We start from the raw sequence: 20,122 nt of genomic DNA on the forward strand, positions 1-20,122 counted from the left end.
AGCATTTACGACATTAAAATATCTTTTTTTTTCTTAATTAACTTAGTTGTCAATCTAGCTAGCTAGCCACCTCCTTCAATTCGGTTGCAACTCTTTATTACTTGAAGGGGACTCTCCTTCATGCACGATTATATGACATCCAACTCGGATTGAAACTTTCCTTCGATTATTGGAAATATACTTTAGCAACTCAAATGCTTCCGCATTTGGACGGCTACAAAAATCTCTCCTAATGCTAATATTATAACACATCAACTTAGGGGTGAAAATGCGGTTACGGTTAGCGGTTATTGATTAAGACCGCTATCCTTAACGGCCTAGGTGGTTAGTAAAATTTACTAACGGCTAGCCGGCGGCTAGTGATTAGTAACTATAATAACTGCTAACCGCTTTTTAAAAGAAAAAGATCTTTTTTTAAAAAAAAAAAAAAAAAAAAAAAACCCAAAATGATGTTGTTTCTATAGTAATATGATAATATCATACTACATATGACATCATTTCTAGATTTTTATACATTTTTATATATATTTAAAATTTTAAACAAAAAAAATGACATCATCTCATGTGTGTGTATATATATATATATATATATATCTATAGTATTCAACTTTTATTTTTTATTCAAAGCTCCTTCAGGTCATGTAACAGCAGCTTGGTTCTTCCGAACTTAATACACTCTTTTCTCTTCTCCCTCTCTGATCATCTGTGAAATCTTACACTATGTATGTCAGAGTTTCATCTATGTACTACAGAATGTTTCATTCAATGAAAGTTTCTTCAATCTAATTTTACAGCATCATATTTTCGTAAGTACTTATTTTCATATATCTTATTTTCATTATGTGTATTCTTGAATATATGGTTCCAATTGAAGTATCTTTAACATTTCATATTCACATTTATGTATATATAATAGGCGGTTAGTGGCTAACGATTAGCTGTTTTAAAAAAATCTAAAATCGCTAACTATAAAAAGCAATTAGCAGTTAGCAGTTAACGGTTAGTGCAATTAGCGGTTAGTTATTAGTCGCCCGTCTTTTCACCCCTATATCAACTTACTTCTTGAATCGCTGCCAATAGAATTTTTGGTAGCATTCTCATTACTCGTCCTTTTATATTTGTTGTGCGTATTAGTAGCAGGAGAATGCCCTTCTAAATTCTCTGTATCGCAGTTTCCCCCTTTTCCCAGTTTTAATAGGAAAAGAACATTAGCTTATTTGCATTTAAACTTATTTAAAGAATATGAAAAACTGATAGTTTATTTCAAAAACTACGTATTAAACAATGTCTATATATAAGTTGAATTTTTCAAAATGGATAAACCATTTAGGAGAGAGGAAGTATTGCCTAGGGCATATCTATAGAAAGAAACTTAGAGCGCTCGTATTAATAAATAAATTTATTATAACTTGCGATAAATCTAAAGATACCTAAAAGGAGGTGTACTAAGTAGAGAATCTAGTAAATATATATCTATGGATGACAAGAGCGGATTAGACAGGTCCCTAAAGAGCGGATTTGTTCATGTATTACCCATTTAATTATATGAATGATGCCATGCTAATCACACGTGGATAAAGTATAATTTACCAAAAGAAAATTCGTGTTAGAATTTAGATACAATATAAGTGGGGAAATCGCCAAGAAAAAAGCTTTCATTTGTTATATATACACAAACAGGAATTTCCTACCATGCACACCAATCTCTACAAACCTCTCTCAAAACCAATCCGACGCCCAAGTCCATTATGGGATCATTTTAAATCCCAAAACCGTTACCATTAGTATTATCATTGGTTGATCATGTCAAATACCAAAACCATCAACTCGCTGAGTCTCTCTTGTTGACTCAGAAAGATCAATTTCAGCACCATGGGATTTTTTTAATTTCGCGACAAGAACCCACATGTTGGCAAGTTCGTTTTCCAGATAGGCTTCTCTTTGCTTGGATTCCTCCACCTTCCTTTGAAGCTCACCCTCTCTTTGATCCTTCTCTAAAAGAACAGCTTCATATGAAACCTCTCTCTCCCTGCTCATGGCCAGTTCTCTCTTGATATCCGAGACTTGCCCACCTTGATCATTGCGCTTATTGTAACTATCTCTCCGGCCATTTCTGAGTGCAGGACTAGTTCTACGCTGAGCCGGCGAGTTCTTAGATGCGGCCAGTTCAGCAGCTAGTCTCTCATTATGGTTCATCAGCTTGGCAACTTCTTCTGACAATGCCTTGAGCTCAACAGCAGCTGCTGAGGCTAACCCTTTGGCATATGAACTCTCCTCTGCCAGTTTCTGGTTCCGAAGCTCTAGCTGTTCTTTTGATTCTGTCAGTTCTTCCACTCTATGTTTCAGTTGTTCAATCTGCGGATTTAGGTGAAATGTTGACCCACTTGACAAATGAAACTACTAAAAGCCATCAAATTATCATATAGACTAATTACTATATAAGATTTTTTTTATAAGTTAGACTAATTACTATATAAGTTGCCATCGTTGACAGCATTGTTTGGATATTTAATACCATGACAGCAAACCCATTTTTAGTCCATTATTTCGCTAGGGTTATGCAAAACACTACTTGGTTTTGAGAACTAAGCTAACACTAGATAATGGGGAAGGTAGAAACCTGTGCTTGTAAAAGCAACCCTTCGCTTGTATCATTCGATGTTGCAATCCCTTTGTCTGAGCCAAGTTCTCCATGGGAGCTCTTTGTTTCAGTAAATTGTTGTGAATAACTGATTGCAGGATTAGAATTTCTTAACTCTAGTGCATCGGAGAGCTGCTGCTTCAAGGAGGCAATTGTGTCGTGCAATCCTTCACATTCACCGATCTGAAAGAAGGCAACATCAGTACTCAAGTGATAACACGACTAATGATACCAAAAAAAAAAAAAAAAAAATCTCATCATTTGGTTCAAGTGGTTCTTGTACCTTTTGGTTGAGCTGCTCTTGGATTATACGATTATCTGCAGCTTTAACCTGAAAAATAAAAATAATGATCAAATGCCCATGATTTTAGAAAATGACATCATTACATAAATATCATAATTCTTTATTGGAGACTAAATTTCTTTGCAAACACCATAATAACCTTGATACCAAAACATAGGTTTTTTTACTCTTATATATAGAAATTAAGCGATCTATTTTCAAATGGGTACCAAACATGTACTTAGTGTAACAGCTTAAAAAAATAAATTCTTGGATCAAGATGTACAAAATTTGATCACCTCAAGTTCAAAGGACTTCTCATTCAATTGCTCCATCAATACAGAAACAGACTGCAGAATAAAACAACAAACAGCATAAGTTTTGACTTCCGAGAAAAGGGAAAGCTGCCAATGCAACGAGAAGGAAAGCTAGACTTACTTGTGATAATTCCAATTGATCCATCTGGTTGTGTGAGGCATTAATGGAATCAGCAATTTGCTTATCCAGAAAAGCTATTTGTTCATTCTTCTCCTTGATTTCATCTTTCAGCCTTTTCATCTCCACCTACATTGCAAAAGCACTATAAGATTCAAGTTCTTGCTTCTTAAACACAATACCAGCAGTTGAAGAGACAGATGACAAGGTAACAAGAAATTACATGAATCTGATCCTTCTGGGGGTTTCTTGCGGCCTCCTCAGACAACCGCTTCAGCGCACTTGAATGGAGTGCCACCTCTCCAGACAAAATCTTTTGCTGCTCCCTTAGAAGTTCAATGTGATCAATTGATTTTACGCTAGTCTGGCAAAATAAAAAAATAAAAAATAAAAAATAAGAATTAAGTACATGGAAGTATAAACCTGTGTTCATACACAAAGAATCCTTGAAAAATTTTGCAATATCTCAGAGCCTCTAAATTTAGAACTTAAAAGCTTCAAATCATATGATCTAGGAGGAAATTACACACTTTTTTTTTTTGATAAGTAGGAGGAAATTACACACTTACATCCCAAAGTTGTCCAAAAGAGGCTAAACTGATGTTTACAGGGGCAGAACAAATTAAATATTTCACAAAATCAAAGCAGTATAAGACACAAGGTTTGAATTGGGATAAAAAAAAAGGAAGTGGCATTAAAAATCGAGTGTGAAACTTGAATGGGGTAATAAAGACAAACAGCAAACCAACAATTGCATTAAATTTACTTCTTCGTATTAGCTTAAGGTTTTAGGATAAATGGTAGTTTAACAAGATATCAGAGCTGAAGGTTATGGGATCGAACCTTGACTCCGTCAAATTACCCCCCATTTAAATTAAATATTTTACGTGTTAGGCATCACCTATTAAAAGGGAGTTTGAGCTCACACGTGAGAGGGAGTGTTAAAAAGTTGATTAAATAATTAAATTTACCTCTTCCTATTAGTTTAAGCTTTTGGAATAAATAGTAGTTTAATAATTAACTGCAGCATTTATGCATGGACATGCACTTCAAGGACAACATAAAGAAAATTTAAAATTTCATTAAGGCAATCGATTGGTAATGGAGAATGTTTGGGCTGGAGGCCTAGATCTGATAACAGCGGACTTACTGGTAAAGCACATAAATGAATGGAAAGGCAAGAAGTTTTGCTAATTATCCAACAGAATATGAAGAGAGAAATAAAGTACTAAAGTAGTGTCAAGTTTTCTGCTCATCTGACCCTCAAGCACTTGAGCAACAAAGCCCTCCCCTTCCCCTGGATTTGCATGTGGGCTGGGAGGGGGAGACTGATCTACCTGTGAGTACTCATAATATCTTATAATGATGAAAGTGCAGCTCAGATTTTTCAAGATGTTGTAGTAAACTATTTTAAAATTGAGCACAAAGGACAGAGAGAGTTTATATGTTGAACCTCATATCCAAAATAATTTACATGATGAAAAGCAATCAATCATATACCAGAGGTGTTTCTTGTCCCAAGAAATTATCCCCATGAAGTTCTCTATCCTCCCTCACATCAGATAAAAGATCCGCAGATGGAGAGCTTTCTGCAAGTAGAGAATGGGAAAGTCTGGCTTCCGTCTGGAGATTACTACTTTCTGCTTGAGGTGTTGAAGGTGTACTCATAGATTTTATTCCACTTGATTTGTCACTGGGGCTTGTCAAAGTCCCCAAGCCACTATCTCGTTTCTGATAATAAAAAATTATAAATTAAAAAAATAAATTGCAGAAGCTCCAAAATTTGAAAATAAATTCAGAAGAAATAAAGCAAAAGAAAAAGAAAGCTTATACTATTTGAATATGAACAGAATATAAGTTTCATCCATAGTTGAGAACCTGAACCTTCGAGCTTCCATAAACATAGCTGACTATTGAGCTAACAAATAATCAAGATCATCAATGCTTGGCCATAAAGCAGGTTTTAAGCTTTTGGTGATACATTATCTTCAAGTGATTTTACGAACGATTATTAGAGCTCAGTTTTTTTTGCTGGAATTATCAGGAATAATATTTCAAAGGATACTTCCAATGTGAATTTAAGTGTTCCCAAATTTTTCTTATCTAGGAGTTCACTAGTAGATTAAAATGAGCTGCATTAATGGACATGGAAAATAACAATAAAAATTTATTTAATGTCTTTTTCTATCATTATGGAAAATGAGAAATCTTTCTTTATTTTCTACTCTCTTATGCTTGAGCACCAAATTTAATCCTTTAATTATAAAAGTACCTATGAAATCTCAGTTCACCATATACATAATTATTTTAGTAACTCTTACTAAAATGTTCCGGTCAGAGACTAAAATAATTAATTCCATTAAATCTATCTCAAGAGGATATTTCTTATCTATTTGATTTAATCAAAGGCTTTGAATTCCTTACTGAGCAGTGGTGCTCCCACAGTGGTACAAGTGATCACCCAAACCGAGATTTTGATTGTCGAGGATCTCACTCCCAAGTGTATCAAAGTGAATTACACTTTATATTTGAGTTCACAATCCTTTCAGGATTTAGAAACAATGTTAAAAGTAGTTGTGAGCTTCACATCATTCTTTTGTCAGTTGTTATAAAAGAATGATAACTCACGTGGTCCGTTTAATGCATTGTATCCTTACCAACGCATCAATCCGAAGTCTCTACTTTACATGATTATGATAAATTATCATGATTGATGTGTTATAGTCTTATAAAATGGAATGCCAAATTCCATTATTGACTACGAACAACGATTTATCAAGGTTTATGGTTTAAGATTTTCTGTGTGATAATCTCATTACTCACACCTTAAACCATATTCAATCCAACATATGGACCTTACATATATATGATAAATAACAATCATTAAAAAATATACATGTAAATAGTTTATATGGCAAATGCCCATTAAATAAATTAGTGACTACACAATTTTATTCATTAAAACAAAAAAATGTCATACAAGATAATTGGAGTATAGGGCACTATTCCTAACACCTTTTTCCCATCTGGCATAAAAACTCATAAAACTCGCTGAACTGATAAGAATCAACCTTTAAAAGAAAACATAGATTTATACAATACGTACCCGTAGCTTTAACCAGTTTAGCAGCCCATGCTTCCGGGTCTTTTTCTCCTCCTTAAGGGTATCATCGGTGGTTTCAGCATTCCCCTCGAGAGAAACATACAAATCAATGTTTTCATCATCTAAAATCAAGTCCCGCCTTTTGTGTGGTAGGTATGCTAGCTGTACGTTTTACAAGTAACCACTATCAGCTCAAATAGTTTTTCACTTTTAGTAAATACTATCAAATCAAATAAATTTGAGGATTAAACAGAATAAAAAACAGGGTGAACAGCGATAGAGTCTAGTCACCTAGCATAATGCTAAATTATATGATGTACCCAGGTTATCAGAGTTTTCATACCAAAACAAAAACATTGGAGGGATGAAAAAAAAAATTTGGTGTGACTCAGCCATACCTCCTCTTCCCCAAAGGAATGTCTTCTTCTAAGACTAGATCGGTGAGGAAATCTTGATGACTGTGAAGGTTTTGAGGAGACCAAAATTAATTTTGTCAACCGTTGAATTCTGCCTAATAAAGCAGCTTTAGCATCTTCTTCTTGTTCCAATCGTGATTGCAGCTTGACTTGACCATCTTCTAGCTTTATACACCACATCACACCAAAAGAAACGGTTCAAGTCATTTAACATTTCTGTTTAGTGATGGTGAATGTGCCTGTAGCAAACTAAAGAAACTGTCCACTATCATATATTTAAATATTCTAGCTCAAATACGTGAAAGGGGAAAAGGATCCTCTCCATTTTCATTTGAATGGAGAATATTCAGTTAGTGTATTTTAGAGAGGTAAAATTGTCCAAAAAATTAAAATGACAATTTTACCCCTCTAAAAAACACTAACCGAATACTCTTCATTTCAAATGAGGATCCTATTCCCGTGAAAGGTAGTAGCTCTCTTCAATCATAGTACAGCTATGAAACTGTAGTAAATAAATACACACACAACAAAGAGTATCCTCAGTTAACATTGAACTCCAGAGGATGAAGTCGTAAAGTAAGTAAGGAGATATCCAAAGTGGCAAAAATGTGGGCAGAAGCAAAACTTTCAGTGAGATCAAACATAAAAGTAAAAGACTACGAAAAGAAAAAAACTGAAGTCCTAGAAAACCCCCCAAAATCAACTACAGTGGTTCAACTGTACCTTTTGTTTTAAGAGCACAAAGTCATCTTCTCCAGTATCTTTCAGTTGAGGAACTGTAACAATACCCTTCTTCAACTGATCTAACTCTTCCTTTAAAGAACGAATCTCATTTTGATATTTTTTGATAAGTGATTTCTCATCAATAATCTGCAGGCTCGGAAATTACCTCCTATTAGTACAAAGAAGAGACTTTGAAAAGTACAGACAGTTCAAAAGAATAAAAAAGATGAATATGCCTTGTTTTGTGCTGCTTGGATTTCAATGTGTTTGGCACGGTGTGCAAATTTCAGCGTATTATGTGTCTCTTCTGAACTGCTTGATGAAGGAGTGACAGTGCAAATAAGCTGCAATCTCAGACAACAAAGATAAACGAATAAATAAAACTCGAATTTGCAAGTAGACATTTGTTTATTAAAAGCAATAGCTGCCACATTATGTCATATTACAATTATCATATCATTCACCCAGTTCCTACAAAATATATATGAGAAGCCTTACTGATACACGTCCATGACCACTTAGTGAGGACTGAAGAAGTCTGGTCAATTTAGAGTCTCTGTATGGTATATGAGTAGCTCTCGCATCTGTTAACTTAGATATAACCTATGACAAGCACAAATAATTACATTTCCAGATAAGCATATTTCGTACAACATACTATTATAAGATGAAATACAAGAACTACGACAAGACAGTTAAAAATAAAGAAAGAAAGAAAGAAGAAGAACTGCACAATGAGCAAAAACAAGAAAGTAAAGTACATATCAAAATATGAAACGATGTTTCAGACATAATCAGATGCGAACTAACTAAAATAAGAAATATAGAATTATGCTGAGAATTAATCTTTGGTAAGAAATATAGAAATATGGCAAGGATCAAACCAGAAGAGAGACAGTGTGTCCTGTGTGGCTTTGGGTGTGTGTGTGTGTGTGTGTGAGGGAGAGAGAGAGAGAGAGAGGACAAGAGATCAGTTCCATGCTCAATCAATCTGTTTAAACAGCATGTGATCAATGTAAAACTCACCAATTGAAATTGTTGTGTGGGTTTGTGGGAGTTGAATAATAAGGGAAGTGGCCTTGTCCTATGCAATGGATTTCAAATCCAAAGTGAAGAAATTTCACGTCCAAGATCTATTGCTAAGCTTCTTTCTTTTTTTTTTTAGTTCCTCTAATATGTGACTATAAATGAAGACCTATTTCCTGCTCACTTGTAAAACAAAGCAACTTTCAATTTGGCTAGTTGAAACAATTTCGCGATGTCACACAACATATTAATCAAATCTCAAACAAATATTTCTCTTATATATTTTCATATTTTAAATGTATCATATTTCCGAAATCAGGTCAAGAGAAAAAAAAAAAAAAAAAAAAAATCCTACAAAAAAAATTTCATTTTTTTATAAGCAATTGGCCCCAAGGGGAGGGGAAAAATAATATCATTTTTTCAAGATATCATTTACTGTGAATGTCCATAAAGAAGAATAAACGCCTAGTGACATAATTTTTACATTAAGGCTACTGATAAAATATAGTTATAATTTATAAAAGCCCTGACTTGAAACAAAAGTTACAATTAATTACTACAATGAGTTGTGCATAGAATCTCACTGGCGGTTCTGTGTTTGGTTTTTTTATGAGAAAGGATCTTCAATATCCATCAAAACAATAAAACTAGGAGCCAGAAACAAAATCTCTATCTCACTCAAACATGGTAGTAACAAAGCAAAGTTCACAACTGATAAATCTAGAAGGTAATCAGAGCCAAAGATCAAAACCAATATTAACGATAATAACAACAAAATGATAAGCAAATGAATAGCACTCTGAACACCAAAAATGCTTGACCAACACAATGTTTGAGGCCTCACAGTTCCAAGTGTTAGGAGACTCTTATTAATATAGGATCCTTCTTTCCGTCTCACACCAGTAGTTTCTGCTTTTGAGCTCTCAGAACCTGCCAGATCGATGAGGTTCTGCAGGTATAAGTAAAATGTAAAAAAGTTATATACATTTGTAATACACAACAACAGATTCAATTTTTTGAGTGAAATATGGAACTAAGGAGGTCAAATAGATTCCTACAGAAACCAGAAAAAGAAACAAGTAGTCAAAGTAATGTTGAACAATTACCAGTTGTGACAGGCTTACAGCTTCCCCTTCACTATTTTCACCACATGGACTGCTCTCAATTGTCTGTTAACAAGGTAGTGAAAGAAATATCAAGTTAGAGAGGAGAAAAACCAAAAACAAATATGTAAACAATGAAATGATATCACTGGAAGATGATATGGCTTGTACTTAATTGAACAGAAAATGGGTAAAATGTCTACATATAATGGTATCCTGTGCTTCAAAATTAGGAAGCAATATCATTTCATATGATAATTGAACAAATGAAAAAAGAAGAATAACAAAGGAGAGGTGTGCATCTAATAAGATTTTAAAACAGTAAAATAATAGTCTATACACACTAGGAGGGTTAAACAATAACATGCACTAGTTGCAAAGTCATACCAAAAAGAGAACTCAACCACAAATGTTATTAGATGCTCACTAGGAGGTTTAAACAATAACATGCACTAATTGCAAAGTCATACCAAAAAGAGAACTCAACCACAAAAAAAAATGTTAGTGGTAATAAACATAAGTAGGGAGGAGAGCTCTGAACTAATAGTTAATAATCAGGAATTGGTGGTAGAATCCAAAAGGAGAAACAAATGTAATCTAATGATAGAATGCTACTAAGAAAGGGTTGTTTGATTTGTTGTATTCCTTTAGATTGAGACAGAGTGGTGAAGACAAACTTTGTTGGGTACCTTCCAACAAAGGGTTATTTGATGTTAGACTTAACTACAATATCCTTTCTCATTTTATTGATCTTTTTTCTTGTTTTAGCTAGGTGTATGTATTTCTTGAATACTTTTTGTATATTTAGGACGCGCCTTTCACGCTTTTTAATAAACTACAATTACTTATAAAATAAATAAATAAATAAAACATTGCTTCTAAGCAATTATATCAGATAAAAGATCAATGCAGTAGGAACTGAAAATTATTTGGCTGATCATGCCAAAAAACGCAGATGAAGAGGTACTTTAAGCAATTTAAGAAAACAGGTAGATGATGTGTTGTTCTTTTTCTTTTTTCTCTTCCTAGTTGAAGCTTCCTTGAGAGGTTTGCCCATTCACGAGAAAAAAAAAAAAAAAAAAAACTGTTAAAGTAGTAAAGGAATGTAGAAATCTTGAGAAACATGGTGACAGAATTATGATGTTAACTGATAATTATAATGTCGAAAAAGAAATAATAAAGTTTTAAAAAACTTAGGAATGCAGAAATCTTGCAAAAACATAATTGGCTCTAATGAATTAAAGGAAGCTTTGAATTCAAGGTGATTAAGGATCTCCATGATAAGTTTGATAAGAACAATTGACTTAAATTTTCTTATGAACAAAAAATAATCAGAATATTGTCTTAAAAGAAGTATTACAAGTCCCCCATTTTCTCTATCTAAGTTATACACGATGAACAGAAGTGTTCCAGCAACAAATCTCAGTCAAGAATAGAATTGACAAGCCGCATCATTTGATGGCCAGTAAGGTAGTCGCCCATATACATGATAGACATGTTTACATTTATAAATATTATTATTTGTGCATTTCTGCATGCAAGAAGGTGGATACCCGTGGGGGGTGTACATGTGTGGGTGTTTGTGCTTGTACGTTTATCTATTTGTCCATATATATCAAGAAAATGTGAAAAAAAGCAGTCTTAACATAAAACGCCAAGAAAACAAGTTAGAATGACTATAAGAAACAGCAACTGAAATGCAACAATAAATTAAAGCTACACTATGCTTCCACTGAGATAGTGAAAAAAAAAATACCAGCGTAAATATTGTATGGCTCCTGCTGCTGAGTAAATTAAAATTTGTGGATCCCACATGTCTGTGCTCTGTCATTAAAAACTAAAATTTAATAAAAAAATCATGAACATAATTTTATTAATGGTGTCACAAAAGGGGGTACAAAGTGGGCTAACACCCTTAATTGACAAGACAAGCAAACTAGATTATTTCAGTTTCTCAAATAACTCTACCAGAATCAAAAGATATACACCTATTTTTGTCTTTTGGTATGTTTACTGATAAACCTGTCACAAATTTGTTTTGACAAGGCACCAGTTCACTTTTGAGAACAAGCTATTCATACATAACAGATTTTAATAAATCATTCAGCAATAATAATTGACTCTTTTTTCTTTTGGCCTACATTGTATAACAAAACATAACAACAGATTTTACCTTCTCCAGCAGCAATAAGGGAAAGGGCATGAGCAGGGGATAATACAACTTCTTCCTTTATTCCTTCAACAAAGACGCCCTACAACCAGCAATCAAATAATAAATAACACTCATTCTTAACATTTACGAAACGAAGTTTTAGACAAACTAACAAACCATATAAAAAATTCAAAGTACTGATTCTGAAATTCAGTGCTTTCAGCATGCAAGAGTTAGAAAGAACAGCATGTGTTGTATCTTTGACTATTTAACAACATTGTCAAACAAAATTTGTACTGTAGTCTCTCTGAAAGCAAAACAGTAGCTATGCTTGGCAGCAAGGTCATTTTGAAGAATAAGAGAATGAGAGAAGAATCGCTTCATGAGCAGATGGCAAAATTTAAAAACTCTGAATATGGTGTAGGTGTAGGTATATAACGTCCTAGCTGAAAAATCCATCTTTTAAATGTTGAGAGCCCAAAAAATATTGCTTGGGTAATTAATTTAGTACCTTAGAAATCTATAGCCTTCATGTTGACCAGAGGCAAGCTTAAGCTCCAACAAGAAATTAGCGTTAGAATTAATTCTATTTCATAGTTATCACAACCCATAGCAATCACAACTGAAGCAATAACTATGTGAAGAAAGCAGTTAAATTGGTAGCCTAAATAGACATTACCAATTACCAAGCAGCAAATGGCCATGTGGCACCCTAACTTATCCTAAAACCGAAGTAGTATACTTCTTGTGTATTTGGGTTGCGCCACTTTGTGTTTTCTAATGAGATTATTTTCCTTGGTAAAAAAAGATAAAAAAATATCCAAGCTGAGAGATCACCTTAATGAACAGAGTGATCTTGATAACCTAAACCAAAATGAATAATGCATTCCAAGCCAAAAAAAAACCTTGTTCCTGCAACCAGCTCATCCCCAGTTATGTACCCTAGGATTGTTTCACATGGTCATACTGGACGTTGTGCAACTAACAGGGTTTGTCTGGCACTGAGGGTCACACAAACAGTGGCAAAAACCAAGAATAGGACAACAAACCCACCTCAACGCTAAGGGATGCTCTCAACTAAGCTTTATTATGGTTTATAATGTAGTTCTTACACATATGCTCCTTTTAACTTAAATAGGGAACTTTTACTCCCAAGATATCCTATTGAGTTTCAACCATACAGGTTACACAGCTCAGTTTATTCAATGCACCCTATGCCACGACACTCTACCACTAACCAAACACCAAGAGCACATTGAGCCACATGCTCTAAAGTCCTGTCTAATTTATGTCTCTGGAGCCACCAGTCACAAGTCATTGCCAACTTTAGTTAGTCGCCAACCACCTGTGCTTGTAGGACTGTGACACCTTGGAAGCCAATTTATATTCCTTTGATTCCGTTTTTACCAGAAGAAAGCAAAAGCATAATGCACTAGAAAGTAGTGGAGAAATAAATGCAACAGTTCAGTGGTTTAACACTGAGAGAAACAGAAAAAATGATGGCCATGAAAAAGGGACTGTGATACAAGCGCACCTCAAAGGACGCCTACCTCAAGACCAGTGCAAGTGTGAGGTGGCCATGTTGCAGCTTAAAAAAGCAACATATTCTTGTGGATAATGTTTGTGTATAGTACTATATATCATTCTCTAAAGCTAAAAATGAAAAATACCAGGTGTTTTCCATGTTACTATGATTGATGAAATTTTATCATTAAGCATTGAATACTACATTACTTAAGCGATAGAAGCAATAAAAAGAATAACAACAATTGTTAGGGAGAGAATCACTTAGAAAGTCCACTAAGAGCACATGAATATACATGTTTAGACACCAATCCAACCCAAAAGCTTAAGCTAATGATTTTCGGTCCACTTATATATATATTAACTACTCACTTTGTTTATTTTTTTTTCAATGTTGTGAGTGCACGTTTGAGTGTTGAATCTCACATTGAGAAAAAATAAACAAAGTACTTAATATACATTAGTGGATCCAAACCCACCATTAGGTTTGAGTGGTGTCCAAACATGTATATTAATATGCTCTTCGTGGACTGTAAGCAATTCTCTCCCTAACAATAACCACCTTTACTTATTCAGTGTTATCAACAAGGAAGATAATATCAAGAGAAAGGATTAGAATATAACTAACAACTACCTGAGCGTCCTCTCTAATTCTTAAATTCTGTCCTGCTGGGTTCAACAAGTCATTAATAACCTGAAATGAAGGAAACCTTAAAGGATAGTGAAGTCATTGGAAAAATAAAAGCCGCATCATTAGAATATATTGGACATATGCATCTTAGAAAACTATAAATCAGTGAACATTTATTCAAAGCATCATATACCAAAAAAATAAAAATTAATAGAGAATGGCAAGAAGCTCACCTCATTGTAGATCTCCAAGTATGACACGCGAAGAAGAAACTCTCGATTTGGAGTCTGGGGCATAAATACATGTCAGACTCTATAGTTTCTGTAATTAGAAAAGTTATGGATAGAAGTTACTGTGATGCTAATATCCCTTATGTGGTACCTCTTGGATGATGCTAAAAGCATCCTTCACTGCCAGTGGTATAATTCCAGGGGACCTCTGATCACCCTGCAATTGGTATATGTACTCTATAAGCATGCCGGCAAGATCTATCAATTAAATCCAAACTCATTGTTTCATTATTCTTGTTTATATGGTATCCCACAATATAACATAGCACATGTTATAGTGCAGCATACACAAAATGTAAGTTTTAACAAAAGGAAGGGACATTCAAACTCAACTATGAAAAGCTTGCCTTCTAAAATTTCTAAACAAGTACGACAACCTAGAATAAAAATGATACTTTCTAGAAAATGGTATCACAAATTTACAATGGCTAACAGGCAAAGAATCATGAGATATGAACATTAGCTCCTTAACATTCTTTAAATATATAGATATAGATAGAGGAAATATACTTAAATCAAAGGCCTCAAAGCAATCCGAGTTCATTAGCTAGGAGAAGAACATAAGATTGCATATGTTTCTTTCCTTCAATTTTAACTCTATTTGCAAGCATACTGGAACCTGTATCCTCCCAGTAAACATATAACCAAAATTATTGACATAGTGACAAGAAACTAGAAAATGAGGTTGTATCATAACCAAATGTTAAGAAACTCTTATCATCAAATATTTGTATGTGAAGTATCTTCCAAACGAACAGCTAATATATGTCATACAACATGAGAGCAAGAAGAACTCTTCCAGAAAACACGGTCCTATCAATACTTTTAGGTTGGCCTTGATTTGGTATAATTAATGGCAAATTACAACTGATAGAAGACTGGACAAGCTATGCAAATGGTTATGTTGGAAGCATCAAGATGATGGCCAATAATAGCACCAACAAGAGGTAATGACCATAAGTAATTACCTTTTTTTTTCCCCAGAAGACAAGTCTAATTCCTCATATTTAGACAAGCTATATCTATGAGTGTCTTTGGAAAATTGGAAGCATCAAGGTAATGGCTATACATAATTTCTTGTCACCCATATTATGTGTCATGTGTGAGGAATTAGAACTGTAAGGAGATAGTACAAATGCAGTTCACATAGAATAGCAATTTTAAAAGTGAGACTTGGCAAGAGATCTCAAAATTACTTCAACATTCAAAGCAGGCATATGATATCTTAGATTTCCTAAACATACATATATTCAAATCTAAGGAATATGAATTATCAAATGTATTTCAGATACAACATGTAAGGAAAGGAGGGGCATAAATGTATCATCTTACATGCATAGTGTGGGTCTTCCCACTGCTTGTCACCCCATATGCAAAAATGGTACCTGCGATAAAAATTTTTAAAAAAAAAAAAAAAAAAAAAGACTAAATTATTAAACTGTACACTACATGACATCAGCAATTGAGATAACAATACATATGCCAACCAAAACAGTATTAGTCCATCAGCTTTTAATACAACTGCAAATAATTTTGACTGGAATACTCAACTTGTCACCCGCCTAAACAGATCAACTAACAACCACTTTAAACCTTGGCAGGCAGTGGTAGTCCAATATTGACAAGGCAAAGCCTTGGGTGCCTAAGCAACAACACGAGGTGCCCAGAAGTGAACAATTTATTGTTCAGCCACAGCTCTTCAAGCACTGTGGATTGGCATGGCTCACTTTAAGAAGATAGATGCCAAGACAAGACCAATTATCAAGGAAACTACATAGATCAAGAATCAACAATGACCAGATAATTTCATACATTCTGATGCAAATAATTCGCCAAAGATTCAGATAATTATACATATTTGATGTGAATAATTTGCCAAAGACTAGTGGATTGTTCAGTGCAACGACAACTTCAATGGTAAAAAATCATCCATGTCCCAGCTTTCTTCCATACAACAAACTGCTCGCTTCTAATATTCTACTTCCAGAAATCAACAACACAATTACATTAAAGCAACTAAGCATTAAGACATGCACCCTCAAATATCTGGAGATTAAGATGGTCCAGAACCCACCCCAGCAAGTAAAAGTAAGTATGCTCACAATAAAGCTAGGAGGGGAAGGTGAAAGCCCGAAGCATTTTTCAAGTTTAGTCGAAGATTATAAAACAGTGAGGAACTAATCCAAAAAGTCCAAGTGCATAATCTCATTGGTTAACATATAATTCTCATGGATCACTGCATCCAAGAGTTGAATAGTTGTATCGTATTTTGTCATGCCATATTTAGTAACGGAAAATATAATGACTAATACAAATGACTAGGGTTTTCAATTTTTCATCTTTAATACAAATCACAGCTTAGAATGAAATGAATATGGTAGATTTCAAAATCATATTGAAAATGAGAGCCAATAAAATAAATAGCCATATGTTTGGCTTATCATTTTGTCCAACAAGAAAATGTAGCTGTGTGTGAGTTGCGTCTCCATGGTGCATCAATGTTAGGGAGAATTACTTAGGGAGTCCACCAAGTGTATCTTAATATACATATTTGGACACCACTCTAGCCCAAAAGCTTAAGCCAATGGGCTTGGGTCCATTTAGGTATATTAACTACTCACTTTATTATTTTTCTCAATGGGGGACATAACACTCACAGTAAATCTCCCCCTCACGTGTGAGTTTCTTTCACATTGACCCAACTACCCCTTGCATGTGAGTCCTTTTACAAATCCAAGAGTGTCACACATATAAGAGTTGCACCAACTGCAGGCCACATAATGCAACTTAGCTCCAAAAGCCATCCACAATCTTTACCGGAACCAAAAGTGTCAAAGACCAAGACACTCGTTTAAGTGGAAGCTAACCATAGCTCTAATACCAATAGTGAGGAAGAGAATTGCCTAGGAAGTCCACCAAGAGTACATTAATATAAATATATTTGGACATCACTTTAGTCCAAAAGCTTAAGCTAATGGGCTTGGGTCCATTTAGGTATATTAATTACTCACTTTCTTTCTTTTTTTTTCTCAATGTGGGACATAACATTCACATGTGCATTCACAACACTCAAAATAATCATAACTACATTTTAGAGCATCTAGATCAGACTATGAGTTCATAATAGATAGCGAAAGAAATAGTAATGATGTTGACACTTGGATAGAAGTTAAACATTGGTGAAAGCTGAAAATAATAAAGAAAATGTTAAATGGGATTCTATACTATTATTTACCATTGATTCCTTCCATAGAGCCACTAACAACATGCTGAGCAGCAACATCATAGACATGACGAGTTGTTGTAGTAGGGCCAAATACTCGATCTAGAAACATGGAATAGAAACCAATGAAGTGAGACACAAAATTCCATATCACGGATTAACTTAAATAAGTATAATAATACCACATTTGATTGAAACTTGTTCCTTGAAGAAAAGAGAAGATAACACTCTATAATAAATAATTAAAAAAACACAGCTGAGCAAATAACCACAAAATTATGTATTTGACTCACAGCAATGAACTGTTTTAATTTCACACAACTTGAAACAAGGTCAGCTCAACAAAATTGTTGAATCATTATGTAAAATGTAATATTGCAAAGCAAAGTTCAAAATACTAAAGCTGGTCATATCCAAAACTAACCACTTTTAGAATTCCTAGAAGAATGAAGAATAGACATACTACATACAACGACAGAATTATAATAACGCCAGACAAGGATTAAAGTAAAACAGAAAATAAGGTTCTTGTACAAACTGGTTCATACATGGATATTAAATGATTCAACGGGGGATGAACCTATGTTACCAGCCATACACACCCCAAACCTCACCCCACACCTACACATATCGTTAGACCTTCACCACCATGACCAAAAAAAAATTGGAAATATTTTTCACAATTTCATGACATATGGAATAGTATTAAACTAAATGTCCAATTATCTCCAGTTGCAGCATTGCAAAATTTTCCAAGGTATTTTCTCTTCTCTATATAACTTGTTGCAAAATGTGATGTCTCTGAAATTAAATAAGAGACAAACATAAAAGTTATCTAGCGCCTCAAGTTTTCTTCAACTATCTACTCATCAAACCTTAAAGAGCATGGGATTTTCATTATTAATTTCATTTACTGTACAAAATTTATAAATAGGAACGACAATGTGATACTAGAATTTACCAAGGTTTATATAATTTACCATATGCATAAGCTATTGATGGGTTATGCTCATTCCGCACAACAGTTTCACCATCTGCATACCATGCAATCTCCTCTCCTTGACGGATTTCCCTTGGACTATTCCAAAGACGGACCAAAATCAACTAAAAGCACTCAACAATAGAATTTACTAACAAAATACAGTTTGAAAAAGTGAAACGCACCTTAGAGGACGAAACCGAACCGTCACTGTGACATTTTCTTTGGATCTCTCTGTATCCAAAGGTAAACTCTCTGTGTAAAAGTACTGAGGCTTACTTCGAGCTGATGAAGATGCTGGAGAACTCTGGCCATCAATAGATGTGTCCACATACTGCTTCGAAGATGACGTAGTTGAAGATGAAGGAGTATTAGCAGCTTTAGAGCCGCTCGAAGTCAATTTCTTCAATTTCGATCTTTGCTTTGACGCCATTACTACTTCAAGACAATCATTCAACACAACGAAATAAAAATCAACTTCGAATTCAATCAGAAGCAAGTTCAAAGTCTGATTCTCCAAAATGTTACGTTCGTCTAAGCCTCCAATCAATCAACGAGAAAATGTAGGGGGGGATGAGTGTAACTAGAATTTGAGTCATAAAACTTGTGCTCCAATTGAATCCTTCAACATAATGACTACTAAAAATTACTTCATAATTAATCTGAACCAACTTCAAAATTTGAGCTCTGTTTATAACTCCTAGGATTAGTTGAATTGACCTTTTCTAATTCTTTAATTGTGCAAACTCTGCTTTCCTCCATTTTCCGAGCAACCAAACAGAATGTAGGGAAAATAATTCTCAAATCAAGCAGCAAAACAAGGAGAGAGAGATGGAGAAAAGGTACATGAATTTAGAAAAAAAAAAAAAAAAAAATGTTAAAGCCCGTCCTTGCCGCGAAACGTAGGAAAAACAAGCTATAAAGAGCTTGACACAAGTAATTCCTCGGTCAAACCTCCCAACTTTTGAAACATGCAACAACAAGAAGCTCGGAATTCTCTTTCCCCTTCCTTTCCTCCATTTTCTCGGGAACCAAACAGAGCGTGTGAAGATAATATAAAAAGGATTCGACGGTTACCTTTAAAAGAAATCAGACGGACCAAATCGAGTAATGTGCAGAAAAAGTGAGCTTTATAGAGATTAGAGGAAGATCTTCTTCGAGCTCAGAGAGTCAGATCTAAGACTGAGTGAGCGAGCCAAGTGAGCTAATCAGTCAGAGAGAAAAAAAAAAAAGAAAAAAAGAAAGAGATTAGAGGCAATTTTCTAATTCGGTTAGCTTTTCTTGCTTGCCTTGGAAGTGATGCCCTCCATCAAAGGGCAAAGGCTAACCGCATTTTTCAATCCCACCTTTTTTAGACACAGAAAAATTAAATTAAATTAAATACTCCTTCATATACTTGGAGAAAGACTTTCCGAGTGATTGTGACACAAAGCAGTGTTATAGGATACCGAAATAGTGGGGTAGTGTAATATTTCCACGATTCTCGGTTTTCTTTCTCTGTTTTTTTTTTTCTTTTTTCTTTTTTTTCTTTTCTTTTTTTTTTCTTTTTTTTTTTAATTTCTTTTTTGAGCGACCGTGCTGTGTTGCGTCGCG

General features: G+C 34.3%; 1 protein-coding gene across 1 annotated transcript; it reads right to left on the reverse strand.

Moving 5' to 3' along the window:
* Nucleotides 1-1,571: 1,571 nt before the first annotated feature.
* Nucleotides 1,572-19,877, reverse strand: LOC132161894 (kinesin-like protein KIN-7K, chloroplastic). The gene is made up of 24 exons (XM_059572112.2): nucleotides 19,607-19,877; nucleotides 18,715-18,964; nucleotides 18,531-18,628; nucleotides 17,563-17,652; nucleotides 15,660-15,712; nucleotides 14,419-14,484; nucleotides 14,271-14,324; nucleotides 14,041-14,100; nucleotides 11,904-11,982; nucleotides 11,487-11,554; nucleotides 9,734-9,796; nucleotides 9,472-9,576; nucleotides 8,100-8,204; nucleotides 7,838-7,945; nucleotides 7,602-7,748; nucleotides 6,861-7,043; nucleotides 6,466-6,624; nucleotides 4,860-5,090; nucleotides 3,583-3,723; nucleotides 3,363-3,488; nucleotides 3,224-3,274; nucleotides 2,925-2,972; nucleotides 2,621-2,824; nucleotides 1,572-2,355 (listed from the first exon to the last, which is right to left on the reverse strand). Exons 2-24 carry the CDS (start codon nucleotides 18,960-18,962, stop codon nucleotides 1,807-1,809), a joined length of 3,036 nt encoding a protein of 1,011 aa, XP_059428095.2. The 5' UTR covers nucleotides 18,963-18,964; nucleotides 19,607-19,877; the 3' UTR covers nucleotides 1,572-1,806.
* Nucleotides 19,878-20,122: the final 245 nt, after the last annotated feature.

The sequence above is a fragment of the Corylus avellana genome, chromosome 10, assembly GCF_965113065.1.
Source record: "Corylus avellana chromosome 10, dhCorAvel1.hap1.2, whole genome shotgun sequence".
NCBI classification, from domain to species: Eukaryota; Viridiplantae; Streptophyta; class Magnoliopsida; order Fagales; family Betulaceae; genus Corylus; species Corylus avellana.